General features: G+C 45.9%; 1 protein-coding gene across 6 annotated transcripts in view; it reads left to right on the forward strand.

The window, feature by feature from the left end:
• LOC102943168 (dipeptidase 2) overlaps positions 1-7,531 on the forward strand; it is a 49,689-nt gene extending 42,158 nt beyond the window's left edge. For 5 of the 6 annotated variants that reach the window (XM_037877421.2, XM_007072638.4, XM_043526339.1 and 2 more), the window contains 4 exons: positions 102-189; positions 916-991; positions 2,910-3,045; positions 3,893-7,531. In XM_037877421.2, coding sequence (XP_037733349.1) covers positions 102-189; positions 916-991; positions 2,910-3,045; positions 3,893-4,090 — 498 coding nt within the window. In that variant the 3' untranslated portion in view covers positions 4,091-7,531. Of the gene's footprint in view, positions 1-101; positions 190-915; positions 992-2,909; positions 3,046-3,867 lie in introns of all 6 variants that reach the window. The other variant, XM_043526340.1, reaches the window with a different exon arrangement.
• The last annotated feature ends 13,976 nt before the right edge of the window (positions 7,532-21,507 follow it).

The following is a 21,507-nucleotide window of genomic DNA, read 5'->3' on the forward strand; positions in this document are numbered from 1 at the left end:
CATTGATGGGCTCTAGATGGAGCTGCGTTCACATCCCTTGAGGGTGACCATGACACAGGGCCCGTGAATAGCTGCTCACAATACGTCCCTCTATCTTGCAGAAAAAGAACAATGGAATTGTGATGGTGACTTTCTATACAAAGGTGCTGGCCTGTGGAAGAGAGGTTGTGAATGTTGCAACTGTGGCAGGTTTGCATCTAATATACTGCAGTTCTGAATAATGATTCCTTCTATAAATTTCTCTCGAGTCTGAGCCACATTTCAAGTGCGAATCTTTGTTGCTGTAACACACACATTCGCCCATCCCCACATTGTGTAAATCACAGCCACTCAGTGGCTTGTAACACACACCCCTTTAGATCCCTAAATCGGGTCGTTTTTAGAGTTTACACTTATTGAACAATAATAAGAGACACAGGTCATTAATAAGTAGCTGAGGAACTGATGGCCCAAAGTGGACCATTAACTAAATCCTAACTGGGTGTTAATCCCCAGGAAAAGCCCTGACTGTAAATAGTTAGTCTCAGAGTAGAACAAACCCCAGGGGTGTTGGGATATAAGGGGTAATGCGATTTCCATTGCTATATACAAGGTATTTCTAGAGAATACATGTCCTGCATATGAGCCAGTCATATTCCTCAACTCACTTTTCATCAGCCTAGTTATTTTATTCTCAAGAGGACTAGTACTGCACTGAATACAAATGTCAAGTTAAGCAAATATCAAGGGCATGTCACTTACATCATTGAATTTTAGCTCATGTTCTACATGTATTTTTTGTCGTCACATATTTACAGTGAACTTAGTGCTTTGTCTAAACATTGTGAGACATGTTAACCAAACACCAATATGTCTGAAATAGTTTTTCTTCTTGCTCTGTGCTTTGACGTTGTTTTCTTTGGTCTTTTCTTCTAGATCATTTTGACCACATAAAGAAAATTGCAGGTTCAAAATCAATAGGAATTGGTGGTGACTACGACGGAGTGGATCAGTGAGTAAAACAATATATAACTTTAAAAATAAAAGGAGTACTTGTGGCACCTTAGAGATTAACAAATTTATTTGAGCGTAAGCTTTCGTGAGCTACAGCTCACTTCATCGGATCGAATACATCCGATGAAGTGAGCTATAGCTCACGAAAGCTTACGCTCAAATAAATTTGTTAGTCTCTAAGGTGCCACAAGTACTCCTTTTCTTTTTGCGAATACAGACTAACACGGCTGCTACTCTGAAACCTTTAAAAATAAAGTGCTCTTCAGATCACGAGGATTTTCTTTCGGTTCTTTTGAAAAAGGCAGACCACAGCTCTTGGAGCAAATTGTTGTGCAGTTATTATTAAAACACATTTTAATAAAGCAAGGGCTTGATTGTTCCCTTCTAGATTAGTTGAAGATACGTTTCATTTGGTGTGGAGTGGAAATGAGCTTGCCAGCACAACAATCCCCCTGCTGTCCTCCTAACCTCAGAGGTGCCCTCTTTGAGGTCAGGGATTTGCACGTGCCAGCAATGAATGGTAGAAATCTAACCCTGCCTCAGACTGTTAGCTCTTCTATGAGCCATTTGTACTGTATAACTATTCCCTCCCTCTCTCCTTCTTAGCAGCTAGGGAAGGACCACGTGGCCCTGGGCTAATGTGGAGGCATGGCTATGGCTTCCATTGGTTCCTAGGATCTAGGTGCTTGGGGGGCAACGTTCTGTTCTGTCAGGGAACCCTCCTCCCTTCAAAACAAGCAATCTGATCTCTGCACCATGGCTCCCTGTGATTGCTTCTGGGGTAATATATGGCCCTGCATAACAAATGTATTCTAGCATAAGACTAGCCTGCTTGGTGCTTGCCTTTAAGCTTTTCTCCTTTCCTCTTCTATTGGCTCATGACCTCGTGCATCTTTCTTGCTTGTGTCTGAGACACTTGGGCACAAGTCATATCAAATGGTGGATCACAAAAGAAAAGTCTGCTGCCACAGGGACTAGCCGTTCAGTAACAGGAATCTCCTATGCGGCGACAGTTAACCGTTGGCGCTTCTTGTCTTGTACGCATTTTCACTCGGCTATTCAATAGAACTGATGCTGGGGGTTCCTAAAGTGCTGAATGAGCCATGGAGTAAAGGGATGACACTGCTAGCTTGCTTGACGCAGATTTAAAACAATCAGCCCTGCACATAGTCTCTCAAAACAATGCCAAAGGCCCACAAAAATAAACCCTGGAAGACCAGTTATGTATAGGTTTGGCTGCTTCTTCCTTCCAACTTTTTTTGCTGTGACAGGAATTACACAATAGGCATCAAATTGCTTATTGTATTCCCTTCAAATGGAGGGTTTCATGTAGCTTTCTTTGCAGGTCCAAAACTCTCATTGAGCTCAAAACTGAGACTTCTCCCAGGACTTGGTCCCCCTAGATTATTCTGATAAATGACTTAATGTGTATAGTAGAGTACAAAGAATGGTCCACAATTGTTCAGTGTATCATATGCATACAGACTCTCTTTCTGATAGTATAGCATGTCATAGGTAGAGTGCACTACAGCCTTCTGTTGCACAGATGTTTTCCTGGCCATCAGAGATGGGGCGTGGGGAATGAGGGGTGTATTCATGAATGAGTGGTGTTATTTCTTTAATACTGCCCATGCTGCTTTATTGTCTGCACAGAATGTCGCCTTTCTCTAGAATGCACAGTTTAGTCCCATTAAAGTAATGCTTCCTGCAGAAAGACCTTGTTTGATGTGGCTCTGGGACTCAACAAGTTAGCTGGACTTTTGATTTTGACTTAATTGGGAGAAGGGTTGAGCCCTCTGGTGACCTGTTTCTCAGTGTAACTGGACCCTTGCCACAATCATTTAAAACCCTTCTCTACATGATTTATCCAGAAGTACGGCTTATATGGTGTGTCATTCTGTGGTCATTACTAACAGATTCCCTGAAGGACTGGAAGATGTTTCGAAATACTCTGCATTGATTGCGGAACTTCTGAGAAGAGGCTGGACCGAAAGAGAACTGACAGGAGTTTTAAGGGAAAACTTGCTCCGTGTTTTCAGGGAGGTGGAAAAAGTAAGATTAAAGCAGTTGAAAAAATTATTTTGACAAACACTGAATTTCTGGTTGCTGCCAAGGGGGAAAAGAGACTGAAGTTCTCAAAGCCCCACTTCTTTGCTGTGCAGGAAGGATGTGAAAAACAGGGGAGGCAGTTAATGCAAAGCTTCAAAATGGCTCTTGGGAAGCAAAGATTAGAAAAGGGGCAAGGGGAAGAGCGTGGATGGAACAATACAGAGACAGTTTCTTTTTATAGAGGGCTCCGGTAACTGCCACTGTTCTTTAATTCTAAATTAAAGTACTGATCAGTTGGCTAGCTACAAATATACCAGTTATGGAACTAGCACTTGAGTTCTAAAAATATCAGTCTTATGCTGAATTTTAGATGGGCAGCCAGCTGCCTGACATTGTGATGTGACTGGAGATTTCATGACCCCTAATCCATCTTTCACTGACTTAAAATAATTCAGAAGGGTGAAAAATTGTTAGAGAAGTTTAAGTCTTTGTGTTAAGACTGTTAGCTGACTATGGTGGAGATACTAATTGACTCAGTTCAGCTAGAGATTTCCAGTGCAGGTATTCACAGCAGGCATGGACCAAAAGATTTACCTGCTGAACAGCTAGCTGTGTCTCCCTTTGCCAGGATGTGTGCCATAGCAGGCTCTGGGAAATCTTTTATATTGAAGAAACTCATGAGAGCGCAAAAGATTAGATTAAGACAAGAAAGTTGCTTTCCTCATCCTGAATGTATTTTGCAGTACAGTTTAAGAATGGTTCACCCGAATTAACAAAGTTCTATTATAAAACTCTTAATAAGTGTATTACAAATCTGACTTCCAGGGCAATACTATTTGAATTCTTCCAGGTGCGGAATGACAGTAAAACAATGAATGAGAATGAGAACGAAATCCCACAAAGAGAGGTGCAAAATTCCTGTCGTCTAGACCTAAGAAACCCTCCTCTTCGGACAGCTAACGTGCTTCCCATTTCTTATGGATCTCCTTCTGTGGTACAGACTTTGGGTCTAATGTTCATTACTGTAATATATATAATACTGCATTAACAATGCACAGAAACCTGATGGGTCAAAAGGGTTATTGAATACACATACCCAAACAGACATTACATGTAGAGTGAACTGCAATGCAAATGGATAAATCTTCTGCTTAGCTACAAAGCTGTACCTTCAAGGTGTGTGAATAGTATTAAACCTTGAGCATCATTTATGTAAATCTAACTACAGATGGCAAAGATTAATTTTGTCTTAAGTGCTTAGGTAGCAGTGTTTGGAATATGGCTTGGTGCTGAACACTCTTGGATCCACTGACGTCAAAGGAAGTTGGTAATGCCCAACACCTCAGGTCAGATCCTGTACTATGTGCAAGGCCTCTTGTTTTCAGTTTATATTTTGTTTAAAATTTCCTGGGAATTTCAGTGTTTATTACAAAAAATTAAAACATGGATGAAAATGAGGGCAGAAAATTAACTTCATGGTTTTCTGGGTTAGTAAGAAAAAGCAACAGAGAGACGTAGGAATATTGAAAGTAAAAGCAGCTCACGCTGTGATTTATTTCATGAACTGTATGTAAACACTTGCACGTGTATGCATGTGTGCATCTTCCACTACATTTGCCTTACTTTAACAGACAGCCTAGCCTAAATGGAAACGCAAACTTATTATTAACATAAACACATCACCTAATGTCATGTATTGGATTTCCTTAACATAATCAGTATATTTATAGATTCGAGTAGTCCAAAAACTGGGTGAAAATCAGTAAAAGCTGAACAATAGCTTTTTGGAAAACTTGGGAATTTTCCAGTAAAAACTGAAAATGAAGGGCCTGAACTATGTAGTTCGAGCTCTTGGATGGTCACTTGTCTTTGGATGCATGCCCGTATGAGGATTGGGGACCAGAAGTAGTAATCAAATGGATTTTTTTTTTTTTTTTTTTTGCATTTTAAGGGAGAGCTAACTGCCAGCTGGGTTTGTAGGTGACCGTTGTGACATCAGTCTGAGAAGGAAAAAAATGCCATGGCTGTTTGAAGGAGAATGTGGCCTCTTTTAAATTATGTTTTTGCCAAAAGTTAAAGGATTCTTTCAACCTGGAGGTTATTTGAGAAACTATATTCTGCCCTTTATTTAGTCTCACTGCAGTAACTGCCTTCACTTAAGTCTGTGGGCGAGGTAAAGATTCTAGGCATGTGGCACTGCTGGATCTGCCACACGTGTTTGATTGCTGTTCACCATGGACAGAATTCAGCTGTCATTGGTTTGTATATGCCGCAATATCTTGCTTTGAATCCTATCTCTAGTTCATTGCTTTGAGCCAGGGAACGCTAAATAACTATGCAATCTGTTTTGGGTCCCATTCCTCTAGTAGCCCAGGGCAGCATTATTTATTATCATGACATCTGTTGTTGCATGTCTGCACAACATCTAGCATCTGGTATCTTCAGGACAAGGGCTGGATATCTGAATTGTTTATAGAAACGTAGGGCTCTTCTAAATATGTAAAAATCAAAAGTTTACCCTCCACTGCAAGAACTTCAACAGTCCTGTGCTGACTTTTTTTCCCTTTGGGAGCACTGTTTATTTGCCCTGTTCCTGTTTGTATCTTTTCAAATGTTAGTAACTGAACTTCTCTTGAGTTATTAGTGATAAAGCTGCTACATGCCATCTTGAACTTCTCCATGTGGTGACTATGGAGGACTGCTGGAAAGTAAAAAGCATTTTTGGAGGAGATGATAATTAGGGTTGGGTAAAAAACATCTTGTGAAATTGCATCTGACTCGGGCTTATGGGGCTTGGGTTGTGGCGCTGTTCCACAGCTGTGTACACATCTGGGCTTAGGGTCAAGCCCAGGCTCTAGGACCCTGCGAGGTGGGAGGGTCGCAGTGCTCAGGCTCCAGCCTGACCCTGGAAGTCTACACAGCAATGAAACAGCCCTGCAGCCCGAGCCTGAGTCAGCTGGCATGGGCCAGCTGCGGGTTTTTCGGTGTCCTGACAAACCTGGCTTTGAGGGGTTGCAAAGGGTGTGAATTAGAGCAGAAATAAGGCCTCTGTGTTCAGGCTTTGTGATGGGGTGCCCATCCCACACAAGGCCTGGAGGGGTTAAAGTGGCTAGGTGGGCCATTTAACTGCCCAGGTTGCACCTGAAGGAGATGGGGAGCAGGCCACTAATTGGAAATGGGTTCAGCTGGGCAGGAACAGTGATACCAGTCAGCTCTGTGTTCTGGGGGAACCAGGGCGCCGTAACCAGCCTGTCTGACTCACAAACGACATCCCCCCTCCCCAGCCTCTGCTTGAACCAAAACCAATCAAAAGAAAGACTTACAGAGAGCAATGAAAAGGCAGTGGGAGATGCACCTAAACAACTCCTGACAAGGGTGACAGGATTAAGGCAACTCACCTTGCCTCATCTGCATCAAAGATGGGACAGGGAGGCATCTTCATTAGCATACAGATTGGAGCACAGAGATTCCAAGGCAAGAACTGCACTGAACTCTGGGACCAGAAAAGCAGGGAAGCACTGCATCATGGGGGATCTCTGCTCCAGATGTTAATGAACCTATGCCTGCACACACCCAGCTCAGCAGTTATCAGACCAATTCTAGTAATGAATCCCAGACTGATATCCAAAATACTGAAGCTGCCTAACTGCATTGTGAGCTCCCTTGAACCATTGTTGTTCAGTTCCTATAGTCCAGTTCAGAATGATCAGTTCCTATAGTCTAGCCTAAAGAAAACCCTAGAGTCATCAGTTTACCCATAAACAAATATAGTGTTCTCCCTTGAACCATTGTTGTTTCCCTACAAAAACCCCTACCCACACTCAAGTAAGTGTTCTGATGCCTGGATCGAAACTCTGAATTCAGTTCCACTGGGACTTCATCTTGACTGAGGGAGCTGCAGCTCGCAAACCCAGAAAGGGTGAAGCCAGATAAATAGGAAGAAGCCCAGGGAAACAGCAGCAAGGACTGTACAGACCTTGGCTGCTTGTTAGAGGGTCCCTGGGCTGGAGACCAGTGTAGAGGGCGGGCCTGGGTTCTCCTGCCAGCCACTGGAACGTGGCACAGGGCATGGAGATGTCAGACAGATAACTGCTCTGGAACTACTGCGATTTCCCTGGGAGGGGAGGACCTTAGTGGTCTGGGTGGAGGGCCAAGCCACAAACAGGAAGCTGCAGTTCCGTGGGTGAGAGGGGCCTCGGGTGAAAGAGAGGATGGGTAGAGACCTTGCCAGAGGAGGGTGGCGCCTGGCAAGAGCTAATTCCCAGAGTTGTGGAGGCACCACGTGTGGTGAGTGGTCTCTGACAGGCTTTTAGAAATGACTATCCATGTTCAAAATCTATGTTGTTTGGATTCTTTGCTTGCTCTGCATGTTGCTGTTCTCCCCTCAATTCCCTGTTCTCCTCTCAATCCTTGGGTTTAAAACTGCAGTTAAAAATGTGTATTAGTCTTTACATGGTGAAATCTAATAAAAGCAATTGATCTTTCTTCAGTTAGTTGTTTACCTCCTTTCAGGAAGAGCCATGCACTATACTTGTGCCAGACTTTGGATGGGGTTGGCCTTCTTCTCCACTGTAATGGGCCAAGGCCATATGGCTATAGAAAAGTAGTGGGAGATAGATGTATTAGCCCCAGGCTAAACAAATCCCTGTTACCAGGATAAGTAAATGGCAGCTGCTCCAGGTCAGTTAAGACACCTGGGGCCAATTAAGATCTTTCCAGAAGCCAGGAAGATAGCTAGGTTGATTGGGACACCTGAAGCCAATTAGGGGCTGGCTGAAACTAGTTAAAAGTCTCCCTATTAGTCAGTTGGGCACGTGTATCAGGAGCTGTAGGAGGAAGCTGCACTGTTGGAGGAATTGAGCAGTACAAACTATTTCAGGTGCAAGGAAGGAGGCCCTGAGGTAACGGTGAAGTAGATATTGAGGAAGTGGGGGCTGCTGTGGGGAAGTTGCCCAGGGAATTGTACGCGTCCTATTTCCAAAAAGTCAGCTACCATCGCTGCTACTATTAGGGTCCCTGGGCTGGAGCCTGGAGTAGAGGGCGGCCCCGGGCTCCCCCTCAGTTAATCACTGAGACTGGGAGACAACAGAGACTGTGCGAGGGAGGGTTGCTTCTCCTCACCTCCCTTGCTGGCTTATGATGAAAATGGCTCAGTAGGCTGTGACCCTTGCCTCTAGAGAGAGAAGGGCTACGTGGAGGGTCACAGTGAACCTCTGAGGCTAGCAAAAATCTGCTAGGAAGCGTGGGACCCATGGAGAAAAGGACAGAGCTTTGTCACACCACCTACAGCGTTCAGCTTTATCAGAATGTGTTGACTATATTCTGAACCCTGCTCTAGAGACTGTGGTTTTAAGCCTAGCCATGTGGAGTAAATTAGAACTTTTTGAGTCATATGTCTAAGAACTGTTTTGTTAATAAATGTTGGCCTCAGGCATAGATGTACAATTGGAAACAACAACACTGAGTTAAAATAATTCTGGCCTTCCCGATATTAACTAGCTTGCATGAGCAAATGTTCTTGGTGAGCATAATACTGAAATGATTAAAAGAATTGAATGGAGCAAACTCCTGTGTTCGGATTTCAGCTCTGTAACTGACTTTATGGGGCTGTGAGCAAGTCACCTCACTGGTCCTCCATTTTCTCAAAGGGTGAAATTGTTATTGTGACCGTTCATTTATATAAAACTTTGAAAGTATAAAATACTTAGTGGTATTCCCTCCTTTTTTCTCCCCCTTCCACATGTAATAGTCCCTCCACTTATGTAGATGTGTCCACACTGCAGCACTGTATTCAGAATGCTTTCCCATCCTCAGAAATAAAACCTGGCCCAGTGACACCTAAAGCAAGACATGATTCTGTTTCCACCACTCTACTAGATATTTGCTGTTTACTGTCTTTCTTTATTCACATTATTTTGTATTTAGGTGCTGACTACTCTGTGCCACTGATAATTTGAACATGAGAGGCAAAATATGTGATGAAAAGATAAATAGAACATCTTATTAAAATTATTCATCTGGGTGGTGTAATCTAGCCAAACACATGCAATGCTCAGGGCTGCAGAAGGCCCTGAGATAGTAGATTAGGCCCAACTCTGCTGCAGGGGGAAGGGCAGGCTGTAGAGCAGCGGTTCTCAACCCACAGGCCGCATGTGGCCCAATTAGCATACAGCTGCAGTCCAGCTGTGTGCTAAAGGCTGCTGCGCTGCCCGGCGGGGTCTGGGTTCCCGGCTGCCCAGTGGGGTCGCAGTCCGGCCCCGCATGGCGGGGGTCTGGAACTGCTGGCCAGCCTCACAGAGTCCAGGGGCTGTCGACTGGCCCAGCGTGGTCTGGGGGCTGCCTGATGGGGTCGGGGTCCAGGCTGCCGCCCAGCTGCCCTGCCACCTTGCCCTGCCTGGCCAGGTCCAGGGTCAGGGCTGCTGCCCAGCCCCACATGGCAGAGCCCGAGATTCCTGTCACCTGGCCCCCTGCCCAAGGCTCCACTCCTGTGGAGGGGTCTCTGGGCGGGAGGTGTTGGATCTAAGGATCTGGGGGTGGGGGGGTGCTGTGGTTCCCAACCTGTGGACCAGATAACACAATGATAAATAGGTTGAGAACCAGTGGTGTAGACAGACTGCACTGGGGGCCTCAGCATCACCCACCCACTGAGCACAGCTCCAGGGTAGCCACCACAGCAAGATCAGGGGTTAGATGGGTGAGAGTAGAGGGAAGTAGGCCTAAGCCCTAATTTAAGGCCACAGCTGCTACTGCAGTTTGTTGCTGTGGCTGTTGGTTGGAGAGGTTTCTGACCATCCTGAGTAAATGGGGCAGAGCAGGGCTGGCCTGGCGTTGTCACAGTGAATCCATGACCGCAGTATCACTGATAGTGAATTGTCTGGGAAAGAATAGAATGTAAAATGCACTTTTTTCACTAGTTGGTATAACTGGACTTATTGACACTCTCCATTTCAAGGAAGTCAGTGAAGGAGTATTGAAAAGACAGCTATAAGAATATTTTCCAGGGGTTAAATACCTTGTTCTATTAATCTTAACTGAAAAAATTGTTTTATATCAACGATGATCTGCAGTTCACCTTTCCTTGCAACCATTATCATCAGGATTAGGGGTTGTGTACTATTTAATTATCATTAAAGTAAGACTGGATAACACTCTACAACGGCAGTTCTCAAACTGTGGGTTGGGACCCCAAAGTGGGTCACCACCCCATTTTAATGGGGTGACCAGGGCCAGCATTAACCTGCCTGGGACCCGGGGCTGAAGCTGAAGCCTGAATGCTTTAGCCTGGGGCAGCGGGGCTTGGGCTCTGTCTCGGTCTCCCCACTCCTGCCCAGGGTCATGCAGTAATTTTTCTTGTCAGAAGCGGGGTTGCGGTGCAATGAAGTTTGAGAACCGCTGCTCTAGAGTATAAAGCCGTAGGAAACCATTCTGCTTATCTGAGAGAGATCAGATGAGCTTAATATCCTTTGCTGTCTCTATTTTTTAGGGTTAATGTACTCAAGGCCTCTAACATGTGGCTCCAAGTGGCAGATGATTGATAGTATTGCTGATAATAGTTCTTTCCTGGAGGCCTAAAGCAAAAATGATTGGACTTTAACGAATTACCATCTCTGCAGCTCTTATTCAATCTGTCCCAGAGTTCCTCTGGTTGCTTAAGGTTTACATTAGCACATACTTTTTCCTTAGAGTAAGCTTTTCAGTGCAAGTGTAATGCCAACAGACACTGGTTGTCAGCAGGCGGGATTGAACCTAGGAACTGTGGAGCCTAGTGTGTGAGCTGCTACCATATGAGCTAAAAGCCAACTCGCTATTAGCTAAGGATATAGAGCAAATTCATTAATCTCTCTCTCCCACACAAGGGCTGTCCTTTTAGCATTTGGAAACTGCCGATTGCATAGTGAGTGGTACCATAAATACCATTTAGAAAGAAATTCCTTTAAACTGAATGGAAAGTCACTATCTTTAAATAACACTGTTTCCACATTCATTAGTTACTTGTTCTGAACCTTAGTTTAGGGTTATTTGAAATGTAACCCTGGCCTATTGAAATAGGTGCGAGCTGTATTAAACATTTTGGCCAACCCTGGCCTGAGTTTTGTGTCTGTAACAAAAGCAGAAGTCAGGTTTAATTTGGTTCTGGTTTTTGGTATGAAAGTTTCATGGCAGCTCTGATTTTAATCTTTTGAACTCACTACATTTTCTCTTTTCACTTCTGCCCTGAGAGACGACCTATAGTGCAGAGGTTTTCAAACCGTGGGGCGTGCCCCCCCCAGGGGGCAGGGAGGAATGTTTTAGGGGGTGGGCTTGTGCCAGCCACATACAGCGGGGCCTGGGACAATCCCCACAGAGGGGGCACCGCCTTCACCCCCTGTCTCACCTCAGTGGGTCACCCAGCCTGTGGGTCAGTGTCAACATCCACTGCGGCCGCACCAATTCCCACTTCCAGCAGCCTCTGCCCCCAGCTCTGCTGGCTCTTAGGGTTGCCAACGCCCCAGGATTGTCCTGGAGTCTCCAGGAATTAAAGATTAATATTCAATTAAATTGTATGTCACGTGGCGAAACCTCCAGGAATACGTGCAACCAGAATTGGCAACCCTACTGGCTCTACCCCTAGAGACCCTCGCACGTGCCTTCCCCCACCCTGAAAACCCGAGGGGGGGAGGGGCAGGTATTGGCCTTGCCCTAACGGTGCAGCCTGGCCACAAAGTAGAAGCGGCCCACTGCTGAGGAAGCCTTGGCTGTGCCACTGGGGTAAATATATGTGTATCTGAAACTTACCGGTGTAGGTAATTTTAATTAAAGTTGTGTTAAGTTCTCTGTTCGGTTTATGAGTAGGCTATCCAGCATACTTTTGCATGTGTCTATTTTTGTCTAGGTTGGGGGGTGTGATGGGGCAAGGCCAGATGGCTATGGAAAAGTAGTGGAGATAGATATATTAGCTCCAGGCTAAACAAATCCCTGGTACCAGGATAACTGAAATGGCAGCTGCTCCAGGTCAGTTAAGACACCTGGAGCCAATTAAGAACTTTCCAGAAGGCAGGGAGAAGGCTAGGTTGATTGGGACACTTGAAGCCAATCAGGGGCTGGCTGAAATTAGTTAAAAGCCTCCCAGTTAGTCAGGTGGGTGTGCATGTCAGGAGCTGTGGGAGGAAGTTGCGCTGTTGGAGAGGCTGAGTAGTACACACCATATCAGGCACAAGGAAGGAGGCCCTGAGGTAAGGGTGAAGTGGAGCTTGAGGAAGTGAGGGCTGCTGTGGGGGAAGTAGCCCAGGGAATTGTACATGTTATGTTTCTAAAAGGTCAGCTACCACAGCTGATACTATTAGGGTCCCTGGGCTGGAGCCCGGAGTAGAGGGTGGGCCCGGGCTCCCCCCCACCTTTGCCCCCTGGGTCTGGGAGACAACAGAGACTGTGCAAGGAAGGATAACTTCTCCTCACCTCCCTCCCTGGCTTATGATGAAAATGGCTCAGTAGACTGTGACCCTTGTCTCTAGAGAGAGAAGGGTTACGTGCAGGGTCACGGTGAGCCCCTGAGGCTAGTGAAATCTGCAGGAAACGCGGGACCCACAGAGGCAAGGACAGAGCTTTGTCACAGGGGACACAACCAAGAATTGTAACTCAAGGGGGGGGCTCAGCTCAAAAAGTTTGCAAACTGCTGCTTAAAGTGTGAAACATAGCACTATAAAAAAAAAAAAGGGAGGGGGAAGTGAAGTTTCCATTTCCTGATCAGTTGCTTAAATGTGTTTCCCCATAGCAACATGCAGAACCGGAGCACCCTTTGCTGGCTATCACTTAATGGAAGTGAGTGTTTAGAAGAGCTCTGTGAAATTTAGGCGGAGTTTGCACACACAAGTTGGCAGTTTGCTTTTTGCATCCCCCCTATTTTTTATTTATTTGTAGCCTTGACACTAGCAATGTGTAAAAAGGTGAGTTTGTACATTGTTATTTTTTCCAAAGCAAACCTCACACTTCCTAGAAAACTTGCTCATAATAAATGGGCTTGTGTTTTAAAAAATGCATACTGTCTTGAAACTTCCTGTGAGAATTTACCCATATGCTACTGCCTTGTGGATGGGTTTTTGTTTTTTTTTTCTTATGTGGAGTGCACAAACCAAGACCTCAAGCCGGGCAGTAGAGATAGATGAGTGAAATAAGGTAATTCTGTCTCAAAGGCCTGGTAAGAAAATACTGGTGAAAATAACAAGTGCCAGCTAGGAAGATATCAAGTTACCTGGTTCCATGAGACTAAAATACAATGTCATGATGCTTAAGGGACAAAATGCAAAATCATTGGGGAAGAAAGTCACACTGGCGTACGTTGCAGCTGCCTATCTCCATAGTATCTAGCTTCTGGATAAAGTGCAGTTGGGTCATTTCCCTGCATACTCTCAAATCATGCACAGATTCAAATTTCAACCACAGTAGAAAAAAAAACTCATTGGTTGTATAATTTAAAAGCAGAGCAACATCAGATGCTGATATGACCTCAGACAGAAAAATCACAGTTTGCCTGATCCTATGAGGTCCAAATGCCCTTTGCTCCCATTTCCCAGAGCAGCTCAGAGGAAGAAACTCAGTACTGCTCTCTGAGGGTATGTCTACGCTACGAAATTAGGTCGAATTTATAGAAGTCGGTTTTGTAGAAAGTGTTTTTATACAGTCGATTGTGTGTGTCCCCACACAAATGCTCCAAGTGCATGTAGTCGACGGAGTGTGTCCACAGTACCGAGGCAACCGTCAACTTCCAGAGCGTTGCACTGTGGGTAGCTATCCTACAGTTCCCGCAGTCTCCACCGCCCATTTGAATTCTGGGTAGAAATCCCAGTGCCTGATGGGGCTAAAACATTGTCACGGGTGGTTCTGGGTACATATCGTCAGGCCCCCGCTTCCCTCCCTCCTTCTGTGAAAGCAAGGGCAGACAATCATTTTGCGCCTTTTTTCTTGAGTTACCTGTGCAGACGCCATACCACGGCAAGCATGGAGCCCGCTCAGCTAACTGCCACCGTATGTCTCCTGGGTGCTGGCAGACGTGGTACAGCATTGCTACACAGCAGCAGTTTATTGTCTTTTGGCAGCAGACAGTGCAGTATGACCGGCAGCCATCGTCGACGTAGTCCTGGATGCTCTTTTAACCGACCTCGATGAGGTCAGGGGCGCCTGGCAAACATGGGAGTGACTCAGCCAGGTCATTTCCCTTGTTTTGTCTCATGGTGATTGAGTCCTACCGGCAGTGCACTGTCTTTTAATCTGCAGCTAGCAGAAGACGATGGCCAGTAGTCATACTGCACCGCCTTCTGCCGAGCACCCAGGAGATGACGATGGCTAGCGGTCGTACTGCACAGTCTGCTGCCAGCAAGATGTATAAAGATAGATGAAGTGGCTCAAAACAAGAAATAGACCAGATTTGTTTTGTATTCGTTTTCTCCTCTCTTCCTCCCTCTGTGAAATCAACGGCCTGCTAAACCCAATTTTGAGTTCTATCCTTGAGGTTTTGAGTTCTATCCTTGAGGGGGCCATTCAGTTTCTCGCAAAGCCACCCCCTTTGTTTATTTTAATTCCCTGTAAGCCAACCCTGTAAGCCATGTCGTCAGTCGCCCCTCCCTCCATCAGGGCAATGGCAGACAATTGTTCCGCGCCTTTTTTCTGTGCGGACACCATACCACGGCAAGCATGGTGCCCGCTCAGATCACTTTGGCAATTAGGAGTACATTAAACACCACACGCATTATCAAGCAGTATATGCAGCACCAGTACCTGGCAAAGCGAAATCGGGCGAGTAGGCGACGTCAGCGCGGTGACAAGAGTGATGAGGACATGGACACAGACTTCTCTCAAAGCACGGGCCCTGGCAATGCGGGCATCATGGTGCTAATGGGGCAGGTTCATGCGGTGGAACGCCGATTCTGGGCTTGGGAAACAAGCACAGACTGGTGGGACCGCATAGTGTTGCAGGTCTGGGACGATTCCCAGTGGCTGCGAAACTTTCGCATGCGTAAGGGCACTTTCATAGAACTTTGTGACTTGCTTTCCCCTGCCCTGAAGAGCATGAATACCAAGATGAGAGCAGCTCTCACAGTTGAGAAGCGAGTGGTGATAGCCCTGAGGAAGCTTACAATGCCAGACAGCTACCGGTCAGTTGGGAATCAATTTGGAGTGGGCAAATCTACTGTGGGGGCTGCTGTGATGCAAGTAGCCAACACAATCAAAGATCTGCTGATATCAAGGGTAGTGACCCTGGGAAATGTGCAGGTCATGGTGGATGGCTTTGCTGCAATGGGATTCCCTAACTATGGTGGGGCGATAGACGGAACCCATATCTCTATCTTGGCACTGGAGCACCAAGCTGGCGAGTATATAAACTGCAAGGGGTACTTTTCAATAGTGCTGCAAGCACTGGTGGATCACAAGGGACGTTTCACCAACATCAACGTGGGATGGTCGGGAAAGGTACATGACGCTCGCATCTTCAGGAACTCTGGTCTGTTTCAAAAGCTGCAGGAAGGGACTTTATTCCCAGACCAGAAAATAACCGTTGGGGATGTTGAAATGCCTATAGTTATCCTTGGGGACCCAGCCTATGCCTTAATGCCTCATGAAGCCATACACAGGCAGCCTGGAAAGTAGTCAGGAGCTGTTCAACTACAGGCTGAGCAAGTGCAGAATGGTGGTAGAATGTGCATTTGGATGTTTAAAAGGGCGCTGGTGCAGTTTACTGACTTGGTTAGACCTCAGCGAAACCTATATTCCCACTGTTATTACTGCTTGCTGTGCGCTCCACAATATCTGTGAGAGTAAGGGGGAGACGTTTATGGCGGGATGAGAGGTTGAGGCAAATCATCTGGCTGCTGGTTACGCACAGCCAGACACCAGGTCGGTTAGAAGAGCACAGGAGGGCGCAGTACGCATCAGAGAAGCTTTGAAAACCAGTTTCATGACTGGCCAGGCTATGGTGTGAAAATTCTGTTTGTTTCTCCTTGATGAAAACCCCCACCCCTTGGTTCACTCTACTTCCCTGTAAGCTAACCACCCTCCCCTCCTCCCTTCGATCACCGCTTGCAAAGGCAATAAAGTCATTGTTGCTTCACATTCATGTATTCTTTATTAATTCATCACATAAATAGCAGGATAACTACCAAGGTAGCCTAGGAGGGGTGAGGGAGGAGGGAAGCACCAGGAGGGGTGGTGGAGGAGGGAAGGACAAGGCTACATAGCACTTTAAAAGTTTAAAACTTTAAAACTTATTGAATGCCAGCCTTCTGTTGCTTGGGCAATCCTCTGGGGTGGAATGGCTGGGTGGCCGGAGGCCCCCCCACCGTGTTCTTGGGCATCTGGGTGAGGAGGCTATGGAACTTGGGGAGGAGGGCGGTTGGTTACATAGGGGCTGTAGCGGCAGTCTGTGCTCCTGCTGCCTTTCCTGCAGCTCAACCATACGCTGGAGCATATTAGTTTGATCCTCCAGCAGCCTCAGCATTGAATCCTGCCTCCTCTCATCACGCTGCCGCCACCTTTCAGCTTCAGCCCTCTCTTCAGCCCGCCACTTACTCTCTTCAGCCTGCCACCTCTCCTCCCGGTCATTTTGTGCTTTCCTGCACTCTGACATTGTCTGCCTCCATGCATTCATCTGTGGTCTGTCAGTGTGGGAGGACAGCATGAGCTCAGAGAACATTTCATCGCGAGTTTGTTTTTTTCGCCTTCTAATCTTCGCTAGGCTCTGGGAAGGATAAGATCCTGTGATCCTTGAAATACATGCAGCTGGTGGAGAAAAAAAAAGGGACAGTGGTATTTAAAAAGACACATTTTATAGAACAATGGGTACACTCTTTCACGGTAAACCTTGCTGTTAACATTACATACATAGCACATGTGCTTTCGTTCCAAGGTCGCATTTTGCCTTTCCCCAGCGCGTGGCTAGCCCATCCCCCTCCCCGTGGCTAACAGCGGGGAACATTTCTGTTCAGCCACAGGCAAACAGCCCAGCAGGAACTGGCACCTCTGAATGTCCCCTTAAGAAAAGCACCCTATTTCAACCAGGTGACCATGAATGATATCACTCTCCTGAGGATAACACAGAGAGATAAAGAACGGATGTTGCTTGAACGCCAGCAAACATACACTGCAATGCTTTGTTCTACAATGATTCCCGAGTACGTGCTACTGGCCTGGAGTGGTAAAGTGTCCTACCATGGTGAATGGAATAAGGCTGCCCTCCCCAGAAACCTTTTGCAAAGGCTTTGGGAGTACATCCAGGAGAGCCGTGAATGCCAGGGCAAATTAATCATTAAACATGCTTGCTTTTAAACCATGTATAGTATTTTAAAAGGTACACTCACCAGAGGTCCCTTCTCCACCTGGCGGGTCCAGGAGGCAGCCTTGGGTGGGTTCAGGGGGTACTGGCTCCAGGTCCAGGGTGAGAAACAGTTCCTGGCTGTTGGGAAAAACGGTTTCTCAGCTTGCTTGCTGTGATCTATCTACAACCTCATCATCATCATCTTCCTCATCCCCAAAACCTGCTTCCGTGTTTCCTCCCTCTCCATTGAAGGAGTCAAACAACACAATTGGGGTAGTGGTGGCTGAACCCCTTAAAATGGCATGCAGCTCATCATAGAAGCGGCATGTTTTGGGCTCTGACCCGGAGCAGCCGTTCGCCTCTCTGGTTTTCTGGTAGGCTTGCCTCAGCTCGTTAAGTTTCACGCGGCACTGCTTCAGGTCCCCATTATGGCCTCTCTCCTTCATGCCCTGGGAGATTTTGCCAAATGTTTTGGCATTCCGAAAACTGGAACGTAGTTCTGATAGCACGGATTCCTCTCCCCACACAGATCCCGTATCTCCTGTTCGGTCCATGCTGGAGCTCTTTTGCGATTCTGGGACTCCATCATGGTCACCTGCAGCTTGCCACGCTGGCCAAACAGGAACTTGAAATTCAAAAGTTCGCGGGCTTTTTCCTGTCTACCTGGCCAGTGCATCTGAGTTGAGAGTGCTGTCCAGAGCGGTCACAATGGAGCACTCTGGGATAGCTCCCGGAGGCCAATACCATCTAATTGTGTCCACAGTACCCGAAATTCGACCCAGCAAGGCTGATTTCAGCACTAATCCCCTTGTTGGGGGTGGAGTAAGGAAATCGATTTTAAGAGCCCTTTAAGTGGAAAAAAAGGGCTTCATTGTGTGGACGGGTGCAGGTTTACATCGATTTAATGCTGCTAAATTCGACCTCAACTCCTAGTGTAGACCAGGGCTGAGGCTATGTCTACATTGCAATTAGACACCAATAGCTGGCCCATGCTGCCTGACTCCTGCTCTCAGGGCTCAGGCTAAGGGGCTTTTTAATTGAGATGTAGACATTTACATTTGGGCTGGAGCCTGGGCTCTTGGACCCTGCGAGGTGGGAGTGACCCAGAGCCAGAGCCCAAAAATCGACACCTCAGTTAAACAGACCCTTAGCCTAGGGTTACCATATTTCAGGTTCCCCAAAAGAGGACACTGCTGGAGGTGGGGGGAACAGGAGGGGGAGCTGGAGGGAAAGGGGGAAGCTGGAAGGGGTATTTTGCGGAGAGGCTGTGGCTCCACCAGCATGGAGAGGCTGCAGTTTCAGCTGTTGGGACCCACAACGTCAGGAGAAAAATCCCGGACCGTTGTTAATATTTTAAAAATTCTCCTGGACAGAGATGGGTGGACCAAAAATGAGGTCATGTCCAGAAAAATCCAGACGTATGGTAACCCTACATTAGCCTAAGTCCAAGTTAGCTGGCTGTGTAGACACCCTAAGGCACGCCAAGCAGGAAATAATTGCTCTTTAAGTCTTCCTTATCAAATGGGAGAATAGTGCATGCAGACAATGGATGGCTATAGCCTGCACCAATTGGTAAAAACCTTTGCATTTGGAATTTGGCTGTGGGTGGACTCTGCTTCACAGCATTTCGAATTAGCACATTCCACTGCAGTAAGTGGGGTGAGGGAAGTGGTGCTAGACAGGCAGTAGAAGGCCATCAAATGGGGTAATAGCTTAGTAATATGCCTTATGGAGATATGTAAATACACGGTGCCAAGGACTGAGCTGCAGATCGTCTATGCTGGGGGAATATCGATCCCGACTGCTACATAAACTAGTGTGTAAAGATCCAGCTGATTTACTGATTAGCTGTCAAGTACTTTAATTCAGTTTTGCAAATAAGAGAGCCTCCAACCTTTTAAAAATGTGTTTCAGCCAGCCAGCTCAGGATGTCATATGTGTGATAGCCATACTGATAAGCTACAAGCAAAATATTGATGTGACGCTGAAGGACACCACTTCCTTTGTGCAAGTGTTATTGGTTTTCAAAGCAACTGGCTGCAGGGCCCACTGAAACAAATGCCATGATCAGCGGCCTCATCTGAGTAACTGGTGATGCTAAAGACCAGTCCTAAAAGCTACAGCTACACAGAGCTGAACTGGTCACATGAAGTCACTGTGGTTCAGCTACTGTATCTGCCTTCCACTCATTGTGGGGGGAGTACAGGATGGGACAGGAATGGCAATTTCCTGCAATATCCTTGACAAACCTTACTGAATTAAGTTAAACCTTATTACATTTAAGTATTTCAGGAGTTCATTGTATTAAAAATGCAAACGTTTTTGTATTATTGTGGGGTTGTGTGTAATGCCTCTGAGGGGAGACGTGACCAATGTAAATCTTGGGAAGTGTTAGGAGCTTAGAGAACTATTTGAAACAATGGGCCAGGCAAGAATAACCATTTAAAGTTAAGTGGGTTTCCCAGGAAATCTCTAGGGGAAGGTGTATGCTAATGTGCCCCCTCCAGTTATGGAAGAACTCAGCCTTTTGAAGCTTTGTCCTTAGCAGGGGACCTTTGTCTGCTGATCACCTGTTACTCAAGAACAAGATCAGAGGCCCAAACTGTATAAAGGAGTGACTCTCAGATACATGGGTGGGCTTGTTCTGTTCATAACCAAAGAAAAACCCTTTATTTGCACTTTATTTCCAGTTTGACTTTGTCTAGCTTCCACTTTGAACCACTGGATCTTTTTATTCCTTTGTCTGTTGCAGTACAGCCCTCTGCTTCTCCCTTCTGTGTACTTATAATGATCAAGTCCCCTATTACCCTAATTTGAAAAGCTATATAACCATTAGTGAAGATCTGTCAGACAGTAGTGAATTATTTACCAGTGAGTTTTGTTGGATTTGAACTAGAGACCAATGAATCCCCTGAGCTATGGAGCCTGCTTTATGTTCAAAACTTATGTTGATTCTAGATAAAAATAAAATAAAACCTAAGAAAATACAGGTTTCAGAGTGGTAGCTGTGTTACTCTGTATCAGCAAAAACAACGAGAAATCCTTGTGGCACCTTAGAGACTGACAAATTTATTTGGGCATAAGCTTTCATAGGCTAGAACCCACTTCATCAGATGCATGGAGTGAAAAATACAGGAGCAGGTATAAATACATGAAAAGATGTGAATTGCCTTACCAAGTGTGAGGTTAGTCTAACAAGACAATTGGATACCAACTGACAGCAGGATACCAAGGGAGGAAAAATAACTTTTGAAGTGGTAATGAGAGTGGCCTATTTCAGATAGTTGACAAGAAGGTGTGAGTAACAGTAGGGGGAAATTAGTATTGGGGAAATTAGGTTTAGGTTTTATAATGACCCAACCACTCCCAGTCTTTATTCAGGCCTAATCTGATGGTGTCCAGTTTGCAAATTAATTCCAGTTCTGCAGTTTCACGTTGGAGCCTGTTTTTGAAGGTTTTTTTTGAAGAATTGCCACTTTTAGTTTTGGTGGAGGCTGCTATTGTTTCAGCTATCTGATTCCATAAAGGAGCTTAATTGTGTTATCAATAATGAAGAGCAACTGTTAAACCTAGTTGAAATTGGTGGGTGTAACACAACCCATAACAATAACTCTGAAACCATAACAATATATTTCCCAGGCTTTGGAGCGTCTGTGTTCAGTCTGATTTTCAGAATTCTGCAAATCTGGCTCCAATTGTGGGTAATGAGCACTTGAAAAATCTGGCTCTGAGCTCTCTGTGAGAATCTGTCCATCTGAGTTTCAAATGACCATAATAAAAATACTTGTGCTTGGTTTGATAGTATAGTTCTGTAGTGCCACGTAAGAATCTGATATTTCAAACTGGAGGGCATTGGACCAGGGCTTCTGTTAAGGCACCACGTGAATTTCTTTAAAGAAATTCTTACCAAATGAGTCCCCTGATCCAGGCTGATTCTTGGGGGTATCACATCCAGCCTTCCTGATAAGAAGTATGTGGTCCTCTGCATGGTCAGTGTCTGTTTATGGTCTACAAACTCACAAGCGTATATCCAAATTCCTGAGACCGCCTGTAGGGCCTCCAGGGGAGGAGAATGCAGGATCTGAGAGTTGCATACAGTGATGTGCAAAAAGGAAAGCTGTATATGAGCTCAGTTGCAGTTTCCAAGGCTGACCCTGAACCCGGGTATGACTCCGACTCCT

The sequence above is a fragment of the Chelonia mydas genome, chromosome 12, assembly GCF_015237465.2.
Source record: "Chelonia mydas isolate rCheMyd1 chromosome 12, rCheMyd1.pri.v2, whole genome shotgun sequence".
Classification (NCBI taxonomy): Eukaryota; Metazoa; Chordata; order Testudines; family Cheloniidae; genus Chelonia; species Chelonia mydas.